Source organism: Megalops cyprinoides, chromosome 24 (genome assembly GCF_013368585.1).
Source record: "Megalops cyprinoides isolate fMegCyp1 chromosome 24, fMegCyp1.pri, whole genome shotgun sequence".
NCBI classification, from domain to species: Eukaryota; Metazoa; Chordata; class Actinopteri; order Elopiformes; family Megalopidae; genus Megalops; species Megalops cyprinoides.
In genome coordinates this window covers 17,930,259-17,949,737 of record NC_050606.1, presented here as the reverse complement: position 1 = coordinate 17,949,737, position 19,479 = coordinate 17,930,259, and the positions used below count along the sequence as shown (strand labels likewise).

The window sequence follows — 19,479 nt, the reverse complement described above, 5'->3', positions numbered from 1 at the left end:
CATCAAAGAGCACTTCTCTGTCCCCTCCTTCACTGCACAACGATTTACCACAGTGTCCACTAGCAAGCACTGTCCCCTCACTGTAGTGTCCACTCGAACACACTGTCCACTCAAAGTAGTGTCCACTAGCACACATTGTTCCCTTGCTGAAGTGTCCACAAGCACACAGTCCCCTCAACCAAGTCCGTCTCTTACTCAGTTTCCTGAACTAAGACATAGCATTTATCCTGTGCATTTTCACATACTGCTCGTAACGCACACTACAGACAGAAACACAGTGCCTCGACTTTATGTCCTGTCCCACCCTTTCTTGTCTTAGTCTTAGTAGAGGTTTTTATGGGGAGTGAGGGGGGGGGGGGTCACAGAGTGAAAGATTTTCATTTCAAGTTCATCTGTTTTTGTCCCGGAGTTCGAAAAAGGTTTGGCTTTTTGCTTATGTTGTACTCTGCCTCACTTGTAAGTCGCTTTGGATAAAAGCGTCTGCCAAATGAATAACTGTTTTCAACATAGACCTTTCTGCAGTACATATTCAGGTGAGACAGCCCAAGTCTTCACAATGTCCCAAAAATTTAAATTCTCCAAATAATTTCCTTGACTAAGGGTGGCTCATAAATCATTCTAAAATCCATTTAGTGCAGGTGTCACAATTTGGTTACTAAACCCTTTTTTGCCAGTTCATTAAAAGTTAGTCAGGAATGGGGAAAAAAAAACACCTGCACAGACCCCCATTGCACAGCAGCACAGTCTAGTCCAGGTTTCGTGATGTGCAATGCAGGCCCTTGCATACAAAGTACTGACAAAAAAATTAGAAACAACAGCAACTATAGATTTATTCAGACCAACAATAGGTAACATCACAGAACATATATAATTATATCCAGCACCTAATGTGTTAAGAATGGGGCAATATTTTGCATACTGATGTCATGAATATGAAAGAAATCGGAGAACTGAGTAATGAGAGTTTGGGCCTCTGCTTCTTTCCACCCCTCCCTCCCCTCCCCCTTCCCCTTCCGCAGTTCCCTTCTGAGATTGTCTTGTGGGCAGGTTGTGTGTGTAAGAGGGATTTAACCATGTCACGGCTAAAAGCCCAGTACTACACATACAGGACCCCAATCTTTGATTCAAACCGTTCATCTCACTGTCCCCCTTTCCTGCTGTGTTCAATGCTAAAGATTTCTGATCAGTCGGTGTACATGTTCTACAGTACACCTCCACCCCCCCCCCCCTCCCCATGTAATCACTTAGAATGTGCACTCCATCCTTTACACACCAACCACAGCCAATCAGGTCCTCGTGCAATTGATCAAACACGACCAGAACCGAAGCTCATCAATTCATCAAAGTGTGCAGTGAACCCACAACCAGAGGTTTTTTTTTTTGGGACTTCAGTATATTAACCGTCAGAAATCCCACAGGGATCCAGTTGGCATTTTATCCAGATTGTCCAGAGCCATCTTTAGTAAACATGATGGGAGGAGGGATGAAGAGTGGGTCTAGGAGCAGACCGCCAGCTTTGGACTCAAAACAACACAAAATTTAAGCTGGGGCGGCAGAATCCGTAACGATCGGTTTCCCTGTAGCAGGGAGGCCATTTTTTAAGCCCACTGTGTCATTATTAAGCAAGGTGACGAGGAGACCATTAGGGAAGGTAAGGGGACGAGGAAGCTCACTTCGGGGCCAGAGCTGATCATCTGCTGGTTGGAGACAGAAAAGGAAAGGACAACCACAACATGGCTAGAACCAAGGGAAGGTCCCAGCCCTTATTTTATGCTTTTTATTACTGTTAGTAAAGCAGTCCGTCACTAATCCATTAAAATGGGCCCCATCTGGTACCGAAACCAAGGAGTTCTCCAGATACAGTCCACCTGATGTCCGATGAAAAAAAAAGGAAGGTAGAGAGGGTTTTTTTGGCCTCACCCGGAAACTCTCAACAATGGCTGCGTAAGAGATCAGAACCCAGAATCCTTTGTGTTCGTTGAACGAGGAGCCCGGCGGGCCCAGCGTCTGTGCCTCCAGGCCCGCGCCTTTAGCTGGTGCTGCTGGCTGGACTGGGGGAAGACTGAGCGGCTGCTCCGGAGCCCGAACTGGACCCGGTGCCGGAACCACTGTTGACGAGCGAGGGTGGGTGGCCAAAGTTAGTGGACTTCAGCTTGGCCAGGTGCTGAGGGGAAAAGACGTGGGTCCTCCCCGCGGCTCTGGACTCGAACCCGACGCCGCACGCATCGCAGCGGCCCCGCAGGGTCTCCCGGCTCGCCGGCTGGCCCGCGGCCGGTGGGGTGGAGGGCTCCAGCACCGTCAGCTGAACCGGTTTGGGCAGGATGGGCCGGTTGGCTCTGAGCGCGCTGTACAGCAGGAAGCTGCCTGAGCTGGTGTCTACCTTCTTGGAGGAGTCTGTACCGGGAGACTGCAAGGGGAGAAGGAAAAAAAAAAAAAAAGATAAGTCTTTCCAGTGACAGACACTGACCCAGATACATTAAGTACAGAAACACACTGTTCATGTGAGAGCCACAACTCCCCTAACACCGGGTTTAAAATATGCAAAACAATATGTAGTCCCTTAAGTGGTGTTTGTCAGAACGTGTAAACATGTGCGTCTATGCATACAACCACAGCTCCAAACCATACCTTGCCGATGTTGAGACTGACAAACTGGAATCACATTCATTTGCAACCATGAAGTGGCAGGTTCAAATATTACTCAAGGCATTTCTATCGTACCCTTAAGCAAGGCTCTTAAGGGGAACCCAAACCTCAGAAAAAAAACGTTCATGTTGTCCCTTACTGCACGCTTAATTTGACACTAAGAGAACCCCAAATGACCAAGACCTCCCCCACTGGTTTCCCAATGCCTACTTTCAAAGTGTTGGCACAAAACATTTCTTCATTCCAGAGAGCAAGAAGTGGATACTTGAGATCTGACTCCCTGCAACAAGAGTGTTTTTCACCATCTCAATATTAGCCACCAAAGGGTGTTTTCTTGGCTGCCTTGGACTAATTCATATAATGACCTCATTAAAATAATTCAATTAACACACTTCACATTATTAAGATTTGTGATGAAACTTGCAGTGATCCCTTCAAAATTTCTGCTGCCTGCCTCTACTACCCAGAAAGCAATTCAGGGTAGTTTGGGCCTCTTTTCTATATTCAAATTCAAAATGTATTCTGGGGTTTGTATGAGATTTTGATTACCATAGATTTGGTCATGAAACCTCGACAGAATCTCTAACGAACTTGTTTTATTGCTTGGAAAAAATAAGTACTCTTCAAAGTGGATTTCTCCTTCAGTAAAAGTAATAACTCATACATATTTCATACATCATAAAACTGAATTATACTTGAAAAAGATGATTTATGCTTTAACCTGTATTGCTTCATAAAATATCAGAGAAAGATGAATCAGAAAAAAACGCACTGAAAGGGACAGAATAAACATGCAAACAAATGTGTGTGTGTGTGTGTGTGGGGGGGGGGGGGGGGCAGATGCATAAGCAAACAGACATTTCATAGTTTTACTGTATTGGCCCATTTATAATGCAAGATTTTTCCCCCCTAATACACATTTATTACAAATGCTCCTCAGGCTTTATTTGCCTCCAAACTGCTTATGCTAGTGCTGTGTGATGAAAGGTGCTGCCATTTGGCAAAGCACAGCGACCAAAGTACAGTGGCCGCTGCCTTCAATGGACATGCTTTTCCCACACACTTGCAGGAGAGTTGCGGAAGCAAGGTGCATGCAATCCTCCGATGCAAACTACAAAGCCCAGAGTGCACTACGGGAGAATTCCGCCTGGAGGATTTAGCACATCTCTCTCTAACTGCACACTAAATTTAAAAGGAGTTTATGTCAGGACTCCTGACAGGTCTCATATTGGAGTGGTGTGGTCAACATGTACATGTGTTTTGTAGTGAATGGTTACAAGCCTCTGGTCGTGTAGTCTCTACATATGGAATGCTGAAGGCTATTCAAGCTTTCCTAAGTCAGTCAGAGATGCGAGGGACATGTAGAGTTCTGACGTTTAGTAAACTAGAGGTACGAGGCCTTGGCATTTAGAAATAAACAGAACACACTGTGCACTATTTGCTTCACAAAGTCCTTAGCTTGCCTTAACATTGTTTTGTTAAAAAAACATTTGAACAGATAAAAAAGAGTAGGTGGACCTGATTAAATTCCCTGTGTGAAATTTCAAAAAGAATAACAAAGTATGTAGTGGTCCTGATTGAGGCCCAGTGTGAAATTCTGGTGTTATATAAGATATAATCCCACCAGAGCCTGAAGAATAAATTAGCAGTAAATACAGGTGGTCACCACTTTTACAACACAATGAAAAACCCTATCGTAGGGTAGATTGGTGTGAAGTGAATTCTATTTTCTTACAGACTAAGTGTTACAAGCAGGGGTTACATTCCAGAGAATGGGTTAGAAAGAAAATTCAAAAAAATGGAGTTCAGCCAAACATACATTAATCTATCCAGGCCTATCTATCTATCTATTATACATATCAAGTACAATACTACATAAAATATTCAGCATGACCTGTGAAAGAGAGTTTGGGAATGACACGACACAGAAAACAGTAAGATGCAGATCACAGTCTTCATGCCATTTGACAGGCCATGTGAGACACAAAGGATAATACACATAGCCGTTCCCCTGATGGGCTCGGAGCCTGAGAACTAAAAACCTCTGCTGCCTTCGCAGGCTTCCTCTGCTACACCACACACCCGCTCTCTCCTCACCCCCAAGCTTCGCCTCTGTCACAAATCCAGATTTGATTTTTCAGTTATAAAACAATTAATGGTGGCAGCTTTATTACATAAACGCAGATTGTCGTTAAGCGTGGAGAGCCTGTATATTTGTCTTTGTCTGCTATTAATAAATAAAAGGAAGCAACAGCTTAAAAACAACACAAAAAAAAAAATCAACCCTGCCGTTTTGTTCCCAGGCACACTCAATGGGAGAGCCTATCACTGTCCACATGAGATATTAAAAATGTGAATTACTGAGATAGAAACTGAGATATACACACCCTGGCATGGCCATTCAGACAAATATCAATGCACTTTTTTAACAAATGTTACAATTTTTTTTTTTTTTTTGCAAAATGTGTAAATGGTTTTCTAAGGCATACTGGAGATAAAACCTTGTTCTCTTACAAACACAATCTCTCTGCATTGCTGACACCTATAGTGAGTGAGAAAACACTCAACCACCCCCCCCAATTATTACTTATATTCATACAGTCATATTTTTCTGTTGTTTTATGACACATATTTCAGCTATTTTTGTCTCCTTTGAAAAGGGAGGTTGCCTTATAATCCGGGCCACCATATATTTAGGTCAACACAGTATAATGCATACTCAATGAGTTTCGGTAAACAATGCGATACTACTCGAGAGAGAAATAACACAGCCGAGACAAAGAAAATGACTGCGTCAGCACAAGAAGGGACATGCAAAGCACTTGGAAATCCGTCCTCTTCAAGCTATGCGATAGAACAATGGGCCTGACCGAAGGAGGAAGTGGGGTGTTTCGGGCAGCACTGAGAGTCAGCTGATGGGGAGCAAACAGCAGAGTACGACTGACAACAGACCCATGAGGAATCGGTAAAGGGCAAATAGAGCAGCAATTGGTTTGACAATGGAATAGAATTTATGCGTGTGATGTCACAGTAGGCGGAGTCACTGCGGGTTACACCCACTGAGTGGCAGAAAGACTTACTGAGTGGCGATAAAAGGAATGTGACGGAGGTACGTCGAAAAAGAGAGGAATATCCTAACAATATTTAACAGTAAGTGTATCAAACATACACACTGAAAGGTTTACACAGCTGGAAATAAAACTATACTAAATAAATATGTGCATAATAAAAAACGGGGTACACAGAAACGGGACTGACCCTTTGGAAAGGCCAGCAGTGTCAATCACTTCTTGTATAAACTGGATTTATTTTTCCTAAGTAGTACTGCATGTACTCTTTTTAATCTCTGTGGGCGCTTGCTCTAAGAAATATTTGACTTGATGTATAAAATGTAGTATGCTGTGTAAGTCATTCTGGATAAAGGTGTCAGATTAAGAATAATAATAAAGATAAATCTCTGCATGCTTTGCCATGCATTTTTAAAATGGCACCAAATACAAATTAATATCTAAGGTGCAGGAGCTTCAGTGTTAATGAAATACCTGTTCTAAAAATAAAGTCAAAGTCACTAGTGAAAGCAACAACATATAATGGATAATCAAGTGGCTGGTACACAGCATAATACATTATTACTCACATGAACGTCATATGGCTATCTGCAGATAATGGCCTCTAATTCCATAGACATCCCGTAACCTAATTCCCTTGCAATCTGTCTTTGACACTGCCTCCTCAGTTTAAGCAAGAGAATATTCAGTCTGGTTTTCACTAAAACCAGTGAAAATATGAATGTGACTCTAAACCATGGACAAAGCTAACATAGGTTAAATTTGTGCCCCAACCATTCACAGTGACATTCTTCCCTAGCATGCAAAACATAGGCCTAATTCTAATCAGAAATTTTTAGAAGATTGCATATTTTATGAAATTGAATTACTGCATTCATTTCATTTTAGCAGAACCATTTGTTTAGCTGATTAACTACGGCATAAAACGTCTAGCAAGTGAGTAATTAATTCACTCTTCTGCACAGGTTACCACCTCTCACACACAGGAAGGGAACAGCGGTAAGGGAAGAGTGGTAAGCAAACACTGGACCGGAATAGTGATAAGGGCACAGTTGTAAGGGAGTAGGAAGGTAACACTGGAAGGGAACACTGACAGGCACCGCTGGAAGATAATACTGGAAAGGAACACTGACAGGCACCGCTGGAAGTTAATACTGGAAGGTAACACTGACAGGCACCGCTGGAAGATAATACTGGAAGGGAACACTGGAAGGGAACACTGACAGGCACCGCTGGAAGATAATACTGGAAGGGAACACTGACAGGCACCGCTGGAAGATAATACTGGAAGGTAACACTGGAAGGTAACACTGACAGGCACCGCTGGAAGATAATACTGGAAGGGAACACTGACAGGCACCGCTGGAAGATAATACTGGAAGATAACACTGACAGGCACCGCTGGAAGATAATACTGGAAGGGAACACTGGAAGGGAACACTGACAGGCACCGCTGGAAGATAATACTGGAAGGGAACACTGACAGGCACCGCTGGAAGATAATACTGGAAGGTAACACTGACAGGCACCGCTGGAAGATAATACTGGAAGGGAACACTGGAAGGGTACACTGGAAGGGTACACTGACAGGCACCGCTGGAAGATAATACTGGAAGGGAACACTGACAGGCACTGCTGGAAGATAATACTGGAAGGGAACACTGGAAGGGAACACTGACAGGCACCGCTGGAAGATAATACTGGAAGGTAACACTGGAAGGTAACACTGACAGGCACCGCTGGAAGATAATACTGGAAGGGAACACTGACAGGCACCGCTGGAAGATAATACTGGAAGGGAACACTGACAGGCACCGCTGGAAGATAATACTGAAAGGTAACACTGACAGGCACCGCTGGAAGATAATACTGGAAGGGAACACTGGAAGGGAACACTGACAGGCACCGCTGGAAGATAATACTGGAAGGGAACACTGACAGGCACCACTGGAAGATAATACTGGAAGGTAACACTGACAGGCACCGCTGGAAGATAATACTGGAAGATAACACTGGAAGGGAACACTGACAGGCACCGCTGGAAGATAATACTGGAAGGGAACACTGGAAGGTAACACTGACAGGCACCACTGGAAGATATCACTGGAAGGTAACACTGACAGGCACCGCTGGAAGATATCACTGGAAGATAACACTGGAAGGTAACACTGACAGGCACCACTGGAAGATAATACTGGAAGGTAACACTGGAAGGGAACACTGACAGGCACCGCTGGAAGATAATACTGGAAGGGAACACTGACAGGCACCGCTGGAAGATAATACTGGAAGGGAACACTGACAGGCACCGCTGGAAGATAATACTGGAAGGTAACACTGGAAGGTAACACTGACAGGCACCGCTGGAAGATAATACTGGAAGGGAACACTGACAGGCACCGCTGGAAGATAATACTGGAAGGGAACACTGACAGGCACCGCTGGAAGATAATACTGGAAGGGAACACTGGAAGGGAACACTGACAGGCACCGCTGGAAGATAATACTGGAAGGAAACACTGGAAGGGAACACTGAACAGTAAACCGGCCTCACCTGCTTCTGCTGCTGCAGCCGCCAGCGCTTCTCCTTGGCACGCGTGTTCTGGAACCAGATCTGCACCACCTTGAGGGGCAGCCCCAGCTCGGTGCCCATGGTCTCGCACTCCAGCGCGTTGGGGTGGGGGCACGTCTCGTAGCAGGACTGCATGATGGACACCTGCAGGGAGGTCAGGTGCGTCCGCGGCCGCCGCGGGCTCGACGAGTGCTGATGGTAGGCCCCTTCCTGGGGGCCGGATTTGGCGACGCTGGCGTTGGAGGGGGCGGGGGTGCCGGAGGGGCGGGGCGCAGAGAGGCCCAGCTGCTCCCGGGACAGGGTGTTGATCTTGAAGGAGCCCTTGGGCGTCCAGTCGTTGAGACCGTTGCGCTTGTGGGAGCTGGCGGCGAGGGGCTTGCTGGCGGGCGTGGCGGAGACCTTCGGCACCATGCGGTTGGCGGCGCCGGGCCCCACTTTCTCTCGAGAGCGCTGCTCGTTGTCGTTGTCCGTCCTCTCCTCCCCGTCCCCTCCCCCGCGCTTGCGCTTTTGGGAGGAGTGCGGCTCTGGCACGCGTGTCCTCATGATCACGATCGGGACGTCCGGGGCGGTGGGTACGGCTTTGCCGCTGGTTCGGGTTGGCGCTGCCGGGCTCGGTGTCTCCGGCTTGGGTTTGGGCTTGGCCGGCCGCGAGACGCCGGTGCCGGAGCCGCACTCCTTCAACCTGCTCCCCTCCTTCTCCGCTCCTGGCTCCGCCTCTTGGGGGGGCTTAGGTTTGGGGGCTGCGGGCGGTTTGGGGCCGGCCCCAGGCGGTTTGGGGCCGGCCCCGGCCTGCTCCCCCGCCGTCCCGTTCCCGCTGAGGGGGCTGGAGTTGGGGCTGGGGCTGCTGGAGAAGATTGGCAGGGTCAGGGGCCAGGTGAACTTGATGAGCGGCTTGCCCATGGCGGCCAGCGTGCCATCGCTGATGAAGCGTACCTCGCCCTTGCGCTCGCGGGCGCGCATGTTCTGGAACCAGATCTGCACCACTTTTTTGGGGAGGTGCACCCACTCGGAGATGCGCTGGAACTCGTGCTTGCCCGGGTTGGGGTCCTTGAAGTAGCAGCCATAGAGCACGTCCAGCTGCTCCGTCTGGATGATGGTCCGGGACCGCCGCATGTCCCGGAAGCGCCGCGCCTTGGCGGGCTTCTGCTCCCTCTCCTTCTCCTTCTCCTGCTGTTGCTTCCCGCGCTCCTTCTCCACCAGCGAGGCGTTCATGCGCTCCGCAGCCCGGATGTAAACCGTGCTCGTCCGGGCGTTGTTATTGCTGCCGACGCTGTTGTTGGGGGTTGGGACAGCAAGGGCGGCGTCGGGCTTCACCCGGACGACGATGAGCCCGCCCGCCCCGGGCACCCCCAGTGCTGGGGACCTCAGCCCTTCGTGCTTTGGATCATTCCGCGCTGGCGTCTTGCTGCTTGCGTAAGTGCCGGAGGACAGGGCGGAGCTGCTCTTCTTCCCCATGCTGAGATCCAGGGCAGACTCGCAGACGGGCCCGTTGGACAGGGACGGGACGGGGGACACGTGCGAGGCTGGGGGCGGGCCGCCGAGGGGGTCGGGGAAGGCCACGGAGCAGCGGGTGATGGCGGGGGGGTTCGGGAAGGCGGACGCCCTCCCTCTGTCTCGGTCCCCGTCTCCCTCTGCGATGCCCAGCCCGATGGCGGAAGGGGGGATGGAGAGCATGTAGGGGTTGAGGAACTGAGTGGCGTAGGGCGCGAGGGAAATGGAGACAGGGAGGGGGTGCAAGATGCTGCCGGAAACGACGCCGGGGATGCTTTGCTGGTCGAAGGGGACTGCCACGGGGGGGTCAGCCTGAGCCTCCAGCTCCAAATCCACATCGGGGTCCTGCCTCTCCCTCTTCGGCTCCGTCTCCTCCCTTTCCAGCTCCCTGTTGCGCTTCCTCTTCCTCTGGGCCCCGCCCCCCTCCTCGTCCTCCTCCGTGTCCTCGGCGTCCGAGAGGAAGACGGTGCAGGAGCGGAGCACCTTCCCCCCCCGGCCTTTCTCCTTCTCCGCAGGCGCCTCCTCTCTTGCGGGGCTGCCCGGCCCCTCCCTCGCGGGGCAGCCCTGGCTCTCCTCGTCCGTCACGATAACAGAGGTGTAGAAGCCGTCGCCGTCGTTCTCCGAGTCCGAGGTCAGGCAGGGCTCGCCGGAGCTCTCTCTGCCCTGCCCTTTCCCGCCCTTCCGCCTCGCAGAGCGGGAAAGATCCACGGCCTGCCTGCCGCCGCTGGTCGGACTCTCCCCTCCCTCTGTCTCCACTATGGTGAGCACGCCTTCCTCCTCTTCGTCCTCCTCGGCAGTCTCCCTTGGCGCGGCCTTATGAGCTGTGCCCTTCAGCCGGGACTCCCGCGCCTCCTCCAGCCACCTGCGTACCTGCTGCTCGCTCAGCCCCACCTCCCGGCCCAGCGCCTCACAGTCCTCCCGCGTGGGGCTGGCCGCATCCGCCTCTGAGCGTGACTCCAGGAACGCCCACAGCACCTGGGACTGGAACTCGGAGAGCACAGGGCCGACCGACGCAGGACCGGGGCCTCTCAAACACGTGGGTATGGAGTCATTCGGATTTACACCGTGGTTGGCGTTCAAGGACTTCGTGGAACCAGGTTTTAACTCAACGCTGCTTGTGACCGGCTTAGAATCGGGGCTATGACAGAAATCTGAATGGGTCCGAGGACTGCTGCTTGGAGAGCCAACGTCACCAGAAGCTGCGGTTTTGTTATGCACTGCTGGTGAGCTGTTCCGATTTGGTTGACCAACCCCCTCCCCTAAAGTTTCAGACCCTTTACAGAGTCCTTCCTCTTTTACACTGTCTTTGAGTCCAGTGTGCTCTACACAGTTACTGTCCTCAGCAGTACTGGCTTTTATCATTTCCTCTTTGTCCTTGTCGTCACCCCTCTCCTCATTTTCACTTTCTAAGGTGCGTTTAAGGTCTTTCACATCCTCTTCGCTACCCTCGGCCTTGCTTATTTCCTTCTCCACAGCTTCCGATTTGAGCTTCAGTAATTCTTCCTCCTTCGTATTTCCGTGCCCCCTCGCCTCCTCCTCCCGACTCTCCGCTTTCACGCTCTCCGCCCCGGTGCCGCTCTCTCCTTTCTCCTTTTCCTCCGTGAAAGTGCGCGTTGCTTCCGGGAGGCCGGCGGAAGGCCTCAGGCCCTGGTTCTGCATCGCGCTGAGCCTCTGGGCCAGGAGTGCCTGCTGCGTGGCGCTGAGCCCCAGCAGGGGAACCGACTGGGTCAGGACAGCCCCGGCGGACTCCAGGCTGGCGCCCGGGTTCTGGGCCTGCAGTCCGTTCAGGAACAGGGGCAGGAGCAGCTGCTGCTGGGCTATCAGCTCCAGCTGGGGGGTAGCACCAGCGTTAGCGGTGAACAGAGAGGGCTGTACGGAGGGGGAGACGGAGGGGGAGCCGGAGGACGTGAGGAGGGTGAGGAAGGCGGAGACCGCCTGGGCTGAGGCCACGGGGGAGGAGAGCAAAGAGAGGGCCGGGCCGGAGGGTGGACAGGGCGACGACACGGGCTGGGCGCCGGGCTGACTTTGTTCTCCATCTTTGGTTGCTCCTGACGACGCCGTCAGGCTTCCTTGACCACCGCTGCCGCCGGTGGCCGCGGCGCCTCCAGGCGGCGTAGTGTTACTTGCACTCAAGTTCATGACAGAGTTCCCAAATCCAGCGCCCGCCGGACTCGTAGCCACGGAATTATTTCCGAGATTGCTGATCCCTTTCTTGCCAGAGTTCCCAGCCGTGCTGGTAGCGGAGTTAGTAGCATTTCTGCTTCGAGTCTGATGCAGCACGGATTTCAAGTGGCTCTCCAGGGTGAACGCATGGTTGTAGGAGACGCGGCATACGGCGCACTGATAGGGCTTGTTGGAGAGGAAAGGGCGGGACAGGTATGGGGCGGGCGTGGCGGTGGCGGGGGAGGGAGTGTCCTTTTCGTCGGCCTGCATTGACGAGCCCGTCCTCATCCGGTGCAGGTGGGATGACGAACTGTAATGGACACCCAGGGCACTTTTGGAAGAGAAGGACTCCAGGCACGCATTGCACTTGAAGGGACGGTTCGAGTCGAGAAACTTCTCCAGCGCTGGGTCGCTCTGAGTTTTGCTGGTGCTGTTTGCTAAGCCGCCGTTCCCATTGTCCTTGCTAAGAGACGGCTGAGGTGCCCCCTTATGGGCCGGGGTGGTTGTTGACTCTGGAAGTTGGGTGGACTCCTGACCCAGCCCCAGGTGGTCCCTGGTTCCCCCTGGCCTCCTCTCTCCCTCCCCTTGACTCTCCTCTTCGGGGCAGGAGTCGACCCGTGAGCCGCGCTGTGTGCAGGTGCTGGCCAGGCCGTGCTTGGGTCCCGCGCCATTGCCGTCGGTCTCAGGCAGAGCAGAGGGAGCTCCATTTGTTTCAGAAGGCATCTGCTGAGAGGGGGGAGAATCTACAGGAGAGAGGGGAAAAAAAACGGGTTTCACAAAAACAGTGGTTGACAATCTGGTGAAAATGGAAGGCAAGGCTATGCATAGGGCTCTTCTCTGAGGTGGAAAAAATTGCCGGGAAAGTGTGATTGACTATACCAATTATTTATAATTTAGCCATTGTGAGAGCTATTAAATTAGTCTTCGGCTAGAGGTACAGTCTACCATTTTCTTGCTGGGTTCAATTTTTTTAATGCTTTGCTGAAAATTGTTCTAGGGACTTTGAGAAATACCTTCAACTACGCTATAAAATCTCAGATAGGTAATGTGTGATTATACTTCAAAGTTAAAGATTTAGTTGTATGGGTGGTCTGGCCACGAGTAAGACTGTGTGATGGGGTGGTGTGGCTACAGTGAGCTGAGGATTATGGGAAACTGTGCTCTGCTTACCTGAGCTGTTTTGAGCATTGGATTCCTCCACCTTATTTCCACTCACAACCTGTACTGGGGTGGCCTACAGCAAAGAAAACAGATTAAGCAAAATGTTAAGCATGAAACAGAAAAGGCTACTGGTAAGGTTAAACCTAATGCAGCTCTCAGTTCCCATATACATAATGCAACAAGCTAAGAAATTACTGATGAATCACAGTAGCACAGTACATTCAAATAAATGCGCAATTTCAACATTATATTAGGTCATTTAGCAGATGTTCCTGCCCAGTGTGACTTCCAAATAAGTGCATCAAAATGCTAAGAGTAGTTATCGAGAAGTATTACAAGAGGTCAGTAAGATAGCGACTTAACACTGGGACACCAAGTGCTCCTCTATTTGAGTGGCCATACCCCTTCTGCCGAAACCAAGAAGGGCAAACAATACAGACTTACACCAGCAAACTGTGGTAGAGATTGTAAAAACCTGCTTACTACTACTGAAAAGTATCAATTTCTCTTCCTGCTTCTGATGCTAATCACCCTGGAGTTTGATCTCATGCCTTGCAGCGGAGGAGACGACATTGGTACAGCCAGGTCTTAAACATCACCGTCCACCACATGCATGATACATGCACCGACTTGGGACGAAGTTTCACTTGACCATGTGTGCACATGCACTGCAGTGTTGTACAGACTCATACAGACTCAGACTCACAGTGTCCAGCAGTCTGTCCAGGCAGGCAGGCAGTACGCTGTGCTTGTCGGTAAGGTGCTGAGCGAGTGCATCTCTGTCTGGCCGCTCTTGCTGACACAGCGGGCACGGCCACAACAGCACACTCCCCTCTCGGCACACGCTCTCTTCTGACTCCTCCTGAGACCAAAAAGAGAAACAGAGTTAGCGGGACGAGTGCTCCCTGCGTGTGGCTGCAGCATACAGACAATGAGTGTATTGTAAGGGCTGTAATCCTGAATCGTGTGTCAGCCCGCCTCTAGGTTGATCTCAAATTAAATCACGGATGAAAACGCATTAGGGTATGACTTGATCTGTGCAGCAGTATCAGTCTGTCCTGAACTACATTCTACAGTCCGATATCCGATAACAACCCCAGACCATTAGCGGAAGGATGATCAGTATCAGCAATGACACCCATACACAAATTAGTAATCTTTGTTATCACTCAGGAACCTTGATTTCAAATCCCAAATTCTTCTGTGCCAAATGAAAGTGGACAACCAGCTTTCTAGCAGAATCGAGATCAACAGAGAATGTCAGAGGCTGAACTTTATTCCAAGTTGTGTGTACCCACATGTCTGCACCTCAAACTATCCTTTGTAGAACTTAGAGATGAAAGTGTTTCTTGGAACTTGTGAATTGTGGGACATGGAACAGAAATGTCTGTTGACAATTGAACTAGGGGTAATAAGAATCAACAAACGTGTAACCACATGGCTTGGATATTCTTTTGCTTTTAATATAAGTGAATTATTGTTTCTGATGATGCACACTTGTAGTGGACAAGTTTTACAATGTTAATGTTTTGTCCATAAAATGTATATAACCTAGACATCAATACTGTCCCAAAGTAAAAATGAGTAAAATAAAGTAATTAAAAGCATAAAGTGTTGGGAGTAGCCTGTATTTTAGTATATCTACAACTCAGCAACTCACAACACCTCTGCCTCCATCAAGCAACTGTTGCATTTGAAAGAACTTTATTGCAGGAACAATCCTGACTGATTTTAAGATAGACAACCCTGTCTAAATTGTTGTCCTGAAAAAAAGTTTCCACAGATTTTCAAAAAAAAAAAAAAAAAAACAGAGATATTAGGTATCATCCAAACATAGTGTCTTGTGAGCATACACCAACACTACATTATAGATGCTTAGAGACAGTGTTATCCAACATGACTCATATAGTTTTCATCTTTTAACACACTATCCATTTTCACAGTTGGATATTTATTGAGGCAATCACTTTGTCCAAGGGTACACCAGTGCTGGCCTACCTGGAAACTGAACCAGCAACCTTTTGGTTACAAGCCCTGCTCCTTATCACTGTGTATAACGTTTCATCATCAACAGCACATTGTAAATTACAAGAATGGAGAAGAGCCACAAACTATTTTTCAGAGTTGAAGATCACTGTGCAAACTCCTACTTGTCTTCAAGAGTGACTTTGACAGCCTTCTTATATTAATATTTATAGTGTGTCTCATTTCAGGGCCACATGTCCATTTGCAGAGGTGAATCCTCTTCTAGAAATATTGACACTTTTCAGACTGTGTTGGTAATAGCCTCTACTGTGACTGAACAAACAAAATCTTTACTTCTTTTGCTCAACTTTCCTGTCTGAATGTATGTTTGCTTTGAAGAACATAAATAACGATCTTAATCTGTTCAACAAGCCATGAAATAACCCTTCTGCAACCAAATGTCAGACAGGCTTTCTAACAACAGTTGTTAAATACCTGATTTCAGGGAGCGAATGATTTGATTGAAGCGGACATTTTATTCTTCAAAGAATGAATAATCATCCATGATGGTTAGATAGCACACCTGTATTCTTTATATTTCAACAACAAATCATAAAATGAATGCCAAAACCCAAACCACCCCCACAAGGAAAAAATCCATTTTAATTAATCTTAGGGCAACGTGATTATACATTTGCTGCGCTATCTGCATCTGTCCTGTCACTTTGCCGCAAAACTGGGGAAAATGGAAGTATATTCCTGTGTTTCTGTTTATGTACCCATACGGTTGGAACGCAGTGAAACTGTTGTCAACTAACACCAGTACTCCATGCCCCAAGTTACGCGACGTTATGGCTGGCTGGCTGGCTCCCAATTAATGTGGTCGGCTAACAGCGACTCTCATTGCTTATATCAAATCAAAGTTGTTCTCCGCACGTCGGGTTATTCAAATTTATGATGCATATCACAATATAATCCCATGTACAGTACAGACTGCACCGATAACGGGTGTCACCATTTCGCTGCCAATTAACCAACAGTCGAAACTGACTATCCGAATAGCCGATCAATTAGGCAGTTAGCAGGACCGAGAGCCAGCTAACTGGCAAGCTATCCTACAATATCGTTGTCTTCCTACAAGTTACAGTTAAACACCTCGCTAACTATGCATATTCAAAACAATACAGCTAGCCATAACGCTGTACCAGCTGGCTAACCACGTTAGCTAGCGAGCCATCTTAAACACTCGCTTTGGTTGCTGATTAGCGACGGGAATGATATTAAACAAAAGACAGCACATAAAACCAAATAGGAAATCTGTGTCAAAATTAGCTAGCTAGCTATGGAGGTATTCCGAAACTGTATTTACTTCGTGCTAAAAAAACAAAGTCGAGCCAGTCGCACACAAAAAGGGACGAAACCACAAGGAGCCGTCAAGTTAACTAATTGGTAAATAAGTGCGTATCCGAAAAAGAGCATGTTAGTAACCCTTCCGTCCGGGACCTCGGCCTCGAGTAGTTCCTCTACCCGATGCTTGTCAACAGCCAGCCGCCCGAACCGTTTTACACCGACCGCTGCGGCGGCGGAGATTGAGGCCTAAGAATCGCTTAGGCTCCGTGTAATTAATTAGGGCTCCTTTTACGGATGTTTTTATTTTTTTAATCACATTCGCCCCCCTTCCTCAGCAACACATACCCCCCGCCGTATGATCAATTTCATGATCCCCTCCACCCCTCGCAACGGTTACATTAATTGTATAGCACTTTCGCGTGTGTTTTTATTCGATTCATGCACTAATTAACGACAAAATGCGAGCACTGAGCTGTCTGAAACGGTCGATATCCACGGCAGAGCCGACGACGAAAAGGGGTGGCGGGGGGCAGAGACGGGCGGACAGAAACGCAGAAAGTTTTGTGATTTTTAAGGTACGGATTGTGAGGAAAAAGCCACGTTACTAAGATGAATCTGATATATAACCACAGCGCCCGTTTGAAACTGTGACATACGCGGCGCTTCGTCGCACAAGACCGCGTAATTAACCTCTAACTGTCAATACTGTTCTGCTAGCTAGCGGGCTAGCTGGCTGATTAACACCGTTTCAATTAAAGCGTTTACCTGCATGGTCGCCGCTCCAGCGCACGCTTTCCCCCTCGCTCTTTAATAACCCACTGAAAAGTTTTGTCTCTCTCTCTCTCCCTGCTCGCTCGCCCGCTCTCTCTCTCCCTCTCCCTGCTCGCTCGCCCTCTCTCCCTCCCTCTCTCTCTCTCTCTCTCTCTCTCTCACACACACACTCACACACACACACTCCCTCCCTCTCTCTCTTTCCCCCCTCTTCCCTCTGTCGTAGTAAACACACGGCTCCCCCCCCCCCCCCCCCCCCCAACTACTGGTCTCACAGCCAATAAGAAGGCGCGCGTAGGCCGCCCTTCAAAGTGAACAATGTGAAATATGTCAGATAAATATAATAAAATGTCCACGTCGCCTACAGAGCTGACCACACATTTTTTTTGTCCGTCGATGAAATCGCAGTTCCTGGTCACGTCATTTTGATGGTTTGAAAATTCAACCTATAGAGGCTTGTACGTCTAATGTTGAATATGCTATAAGATAAATCAATAAAACAGGAGAATGTATTATTAGTGTCATCGGCGCTGGCTGGGAGTAGTTCATGGCCAATGCTGAGCGTTGATTATGAATACCAGATTAAAAATTTCATCTTTTCATTCATCTGTGACACTAAAGTGGCCAAAGAAACAAAAGTATTTGCTACTCCAGTATCACTGTATCCTGACAGATAAATATTTATCATGCATTAGTAACTTTCATCCATACTATTTCGTAGTAACATGGAGGAAATTGCAGTGAATTGAGTCCACACTCACACCGAGTCCTCTACTGCCTCCAAAAAAAATCTACCATTTATTTGCATATAATGTTGAGGTTTCACTTCCCCATGATCTTCTAAGATCCTGAGGGACTGAAAGGTCATCTGCTTTTCAAGCAAATACATTCTTTTACCAGATGTACTAGATTAGTCTGTGTTATTAGGGCCCGAGTTGTGTGAATGATGGGGAGGGTGAGCGACAGCTGTATGGAGAAGCCCAGAAAATAAATATGAATCACAGTTAATGAATCTGTTAAGTCATGACATTACATTAGCCTAGCAGACACTCCTGTGTAGAGCAACTGACATGACATCCATTTATGCAGATGGATATTTTATTGGCAATTCAGGTTAAGCACCTTGTAAAAAAGGGCAAGAGACGGGAATGAAACACACGACCTCTGTGTCCCAAGCCCTGCTGCTTACCTCTGCGTCACACTGCCGACATGTAGAAGACCCAAACGAGAGAGGTAGGACTCTACTGAGCCGCAGGGTGGTGTCAAGGAGAGACTGTCTGAGTGGCATGTAAAACACTGCTGATATGGTTAAAGTCAAAGATATGTTGTGAGAACTTTCCATTGTTTTTAAATTATGAAGTTAGAAGGAGAAGTCCTTCCCTGCCTCTTTTGAACACTTATATATTTGCTTAATTTCATTAAAAAATATAGCAAGTATTGAAGATAATTAAAAGTACACTGAAAGGTGCAACATCAGTGGCTATAACGCACGAGTGGAATGACAACATATCCAAAGTAGTGGAAAGATGTGACATTTATTTGTAATATATAATTACTATTGGAGAAATATTGGTCACTAACACTATAAACACTCGTCCCTTTAAAAAGGCCTTGACTAGTGTCTGGCAGCAAATGGTATTCAGACCAAATGGCAAGTAACCTGGAAGTGTGTCAGACACACAAGCCCACTTCCTATTGCCAGTGACAAACAAACACACACACACACACACACCATAGTGCAATGTGGTCTCATATGAACTGCAGCAAATCAATGAGCACACACAGATCTGGGCACATACAATTATATTCACAGTTGAAGAATAGTGGTGATTATTTAGTGCTCATTATATTGGTAGACTGATTAGTTTGGTAGAATTAGTATGCACAGTGTATAATGTGACTGTGTAGTTTTTAGGCCGCTCACGGAGTTGTGACCTGTGGCCTACTTTCCAAGAGATGCTGCTATGTTGAACTAATCATGCACACAAGGCACACTGAAAGTGTGTACGTGGCACAAGGCCGTCCCAACGGTGAGGCCTATGATTTCGAGCACTCATATAGCTGTAGAAATCACTCATGTAGCTGTAGTTCAGTATTAGGTTAGTCATGACATGTTTAACCATTTGGGATGATCAGCACAACCAAGGTACCTCAGTTCCTAGAAGCTTCTTTTATAATAAAGGTTTTGTTCTTAGGTGATATAGGGGTTCTCTACCCGGCTGAACTTTCTCCCACTCTGCCTCCCTTGTCAGTGTCTGTGACAAAGAGGAGTTGGGTCAGAGTGTACTCCTT

The 19,479-nt window shown here is 48.2% G+C and overlaps 1 protein-coding gene across 1 annotated transcript; it reads right to left on the bottom strand.

Annotated features, from left to right (window-relative positions):
- Positions 1-1,371: 1,371 nt before the first annotated feature.
- Positions 1,372-17,270, bottom strand: LOC118771579 (zinc finger homeobox protein 3-like). Its single transcript, XM_036519586.1, has 5 exons — positions 17,182-17,270; positions 13,808-13,963; positions 13,111-13,174; positions 8,269-12,683; positions 1,372-2,407 (listed from the first exon to the last, which is right to left on the bottom strand). The coding sequence occupies exons 1-5, from the start codon at positions 17,185-17,187 to the stop codon at positions 2,030-2,032; spliced, it is 5,019 nt and encodes a 1,672-aa protein (XP_036375479.1). The 5' UTR covers positions 17,188-17,270; the 3' UTR covers positions 1,372-2,029.
- Positions 17,271-19,479: the final 2,209 nt, after the last annotated feature.

Bases quoted from the DNA above. Each gene is read 5' to 3' on its own strand.
- LOC118771579 (XM_036519586.1), bottom strand. The intron at 12,684-13,110 runs GTAAGCAGAGCA...TCTCTCCTGTAG, and splicing joins CAATGCTCAAAACAGCTCAG to ATTCTCCCCCCTCTCAGCAG. The intron at 2,408-8,268 runs GTGAGGCCGGTT...CTCCCCTTGCAG, and splicing joins GGCTGCAGCAGCAGAAGCAG to TCTCCCGGTACAGACTCCTC.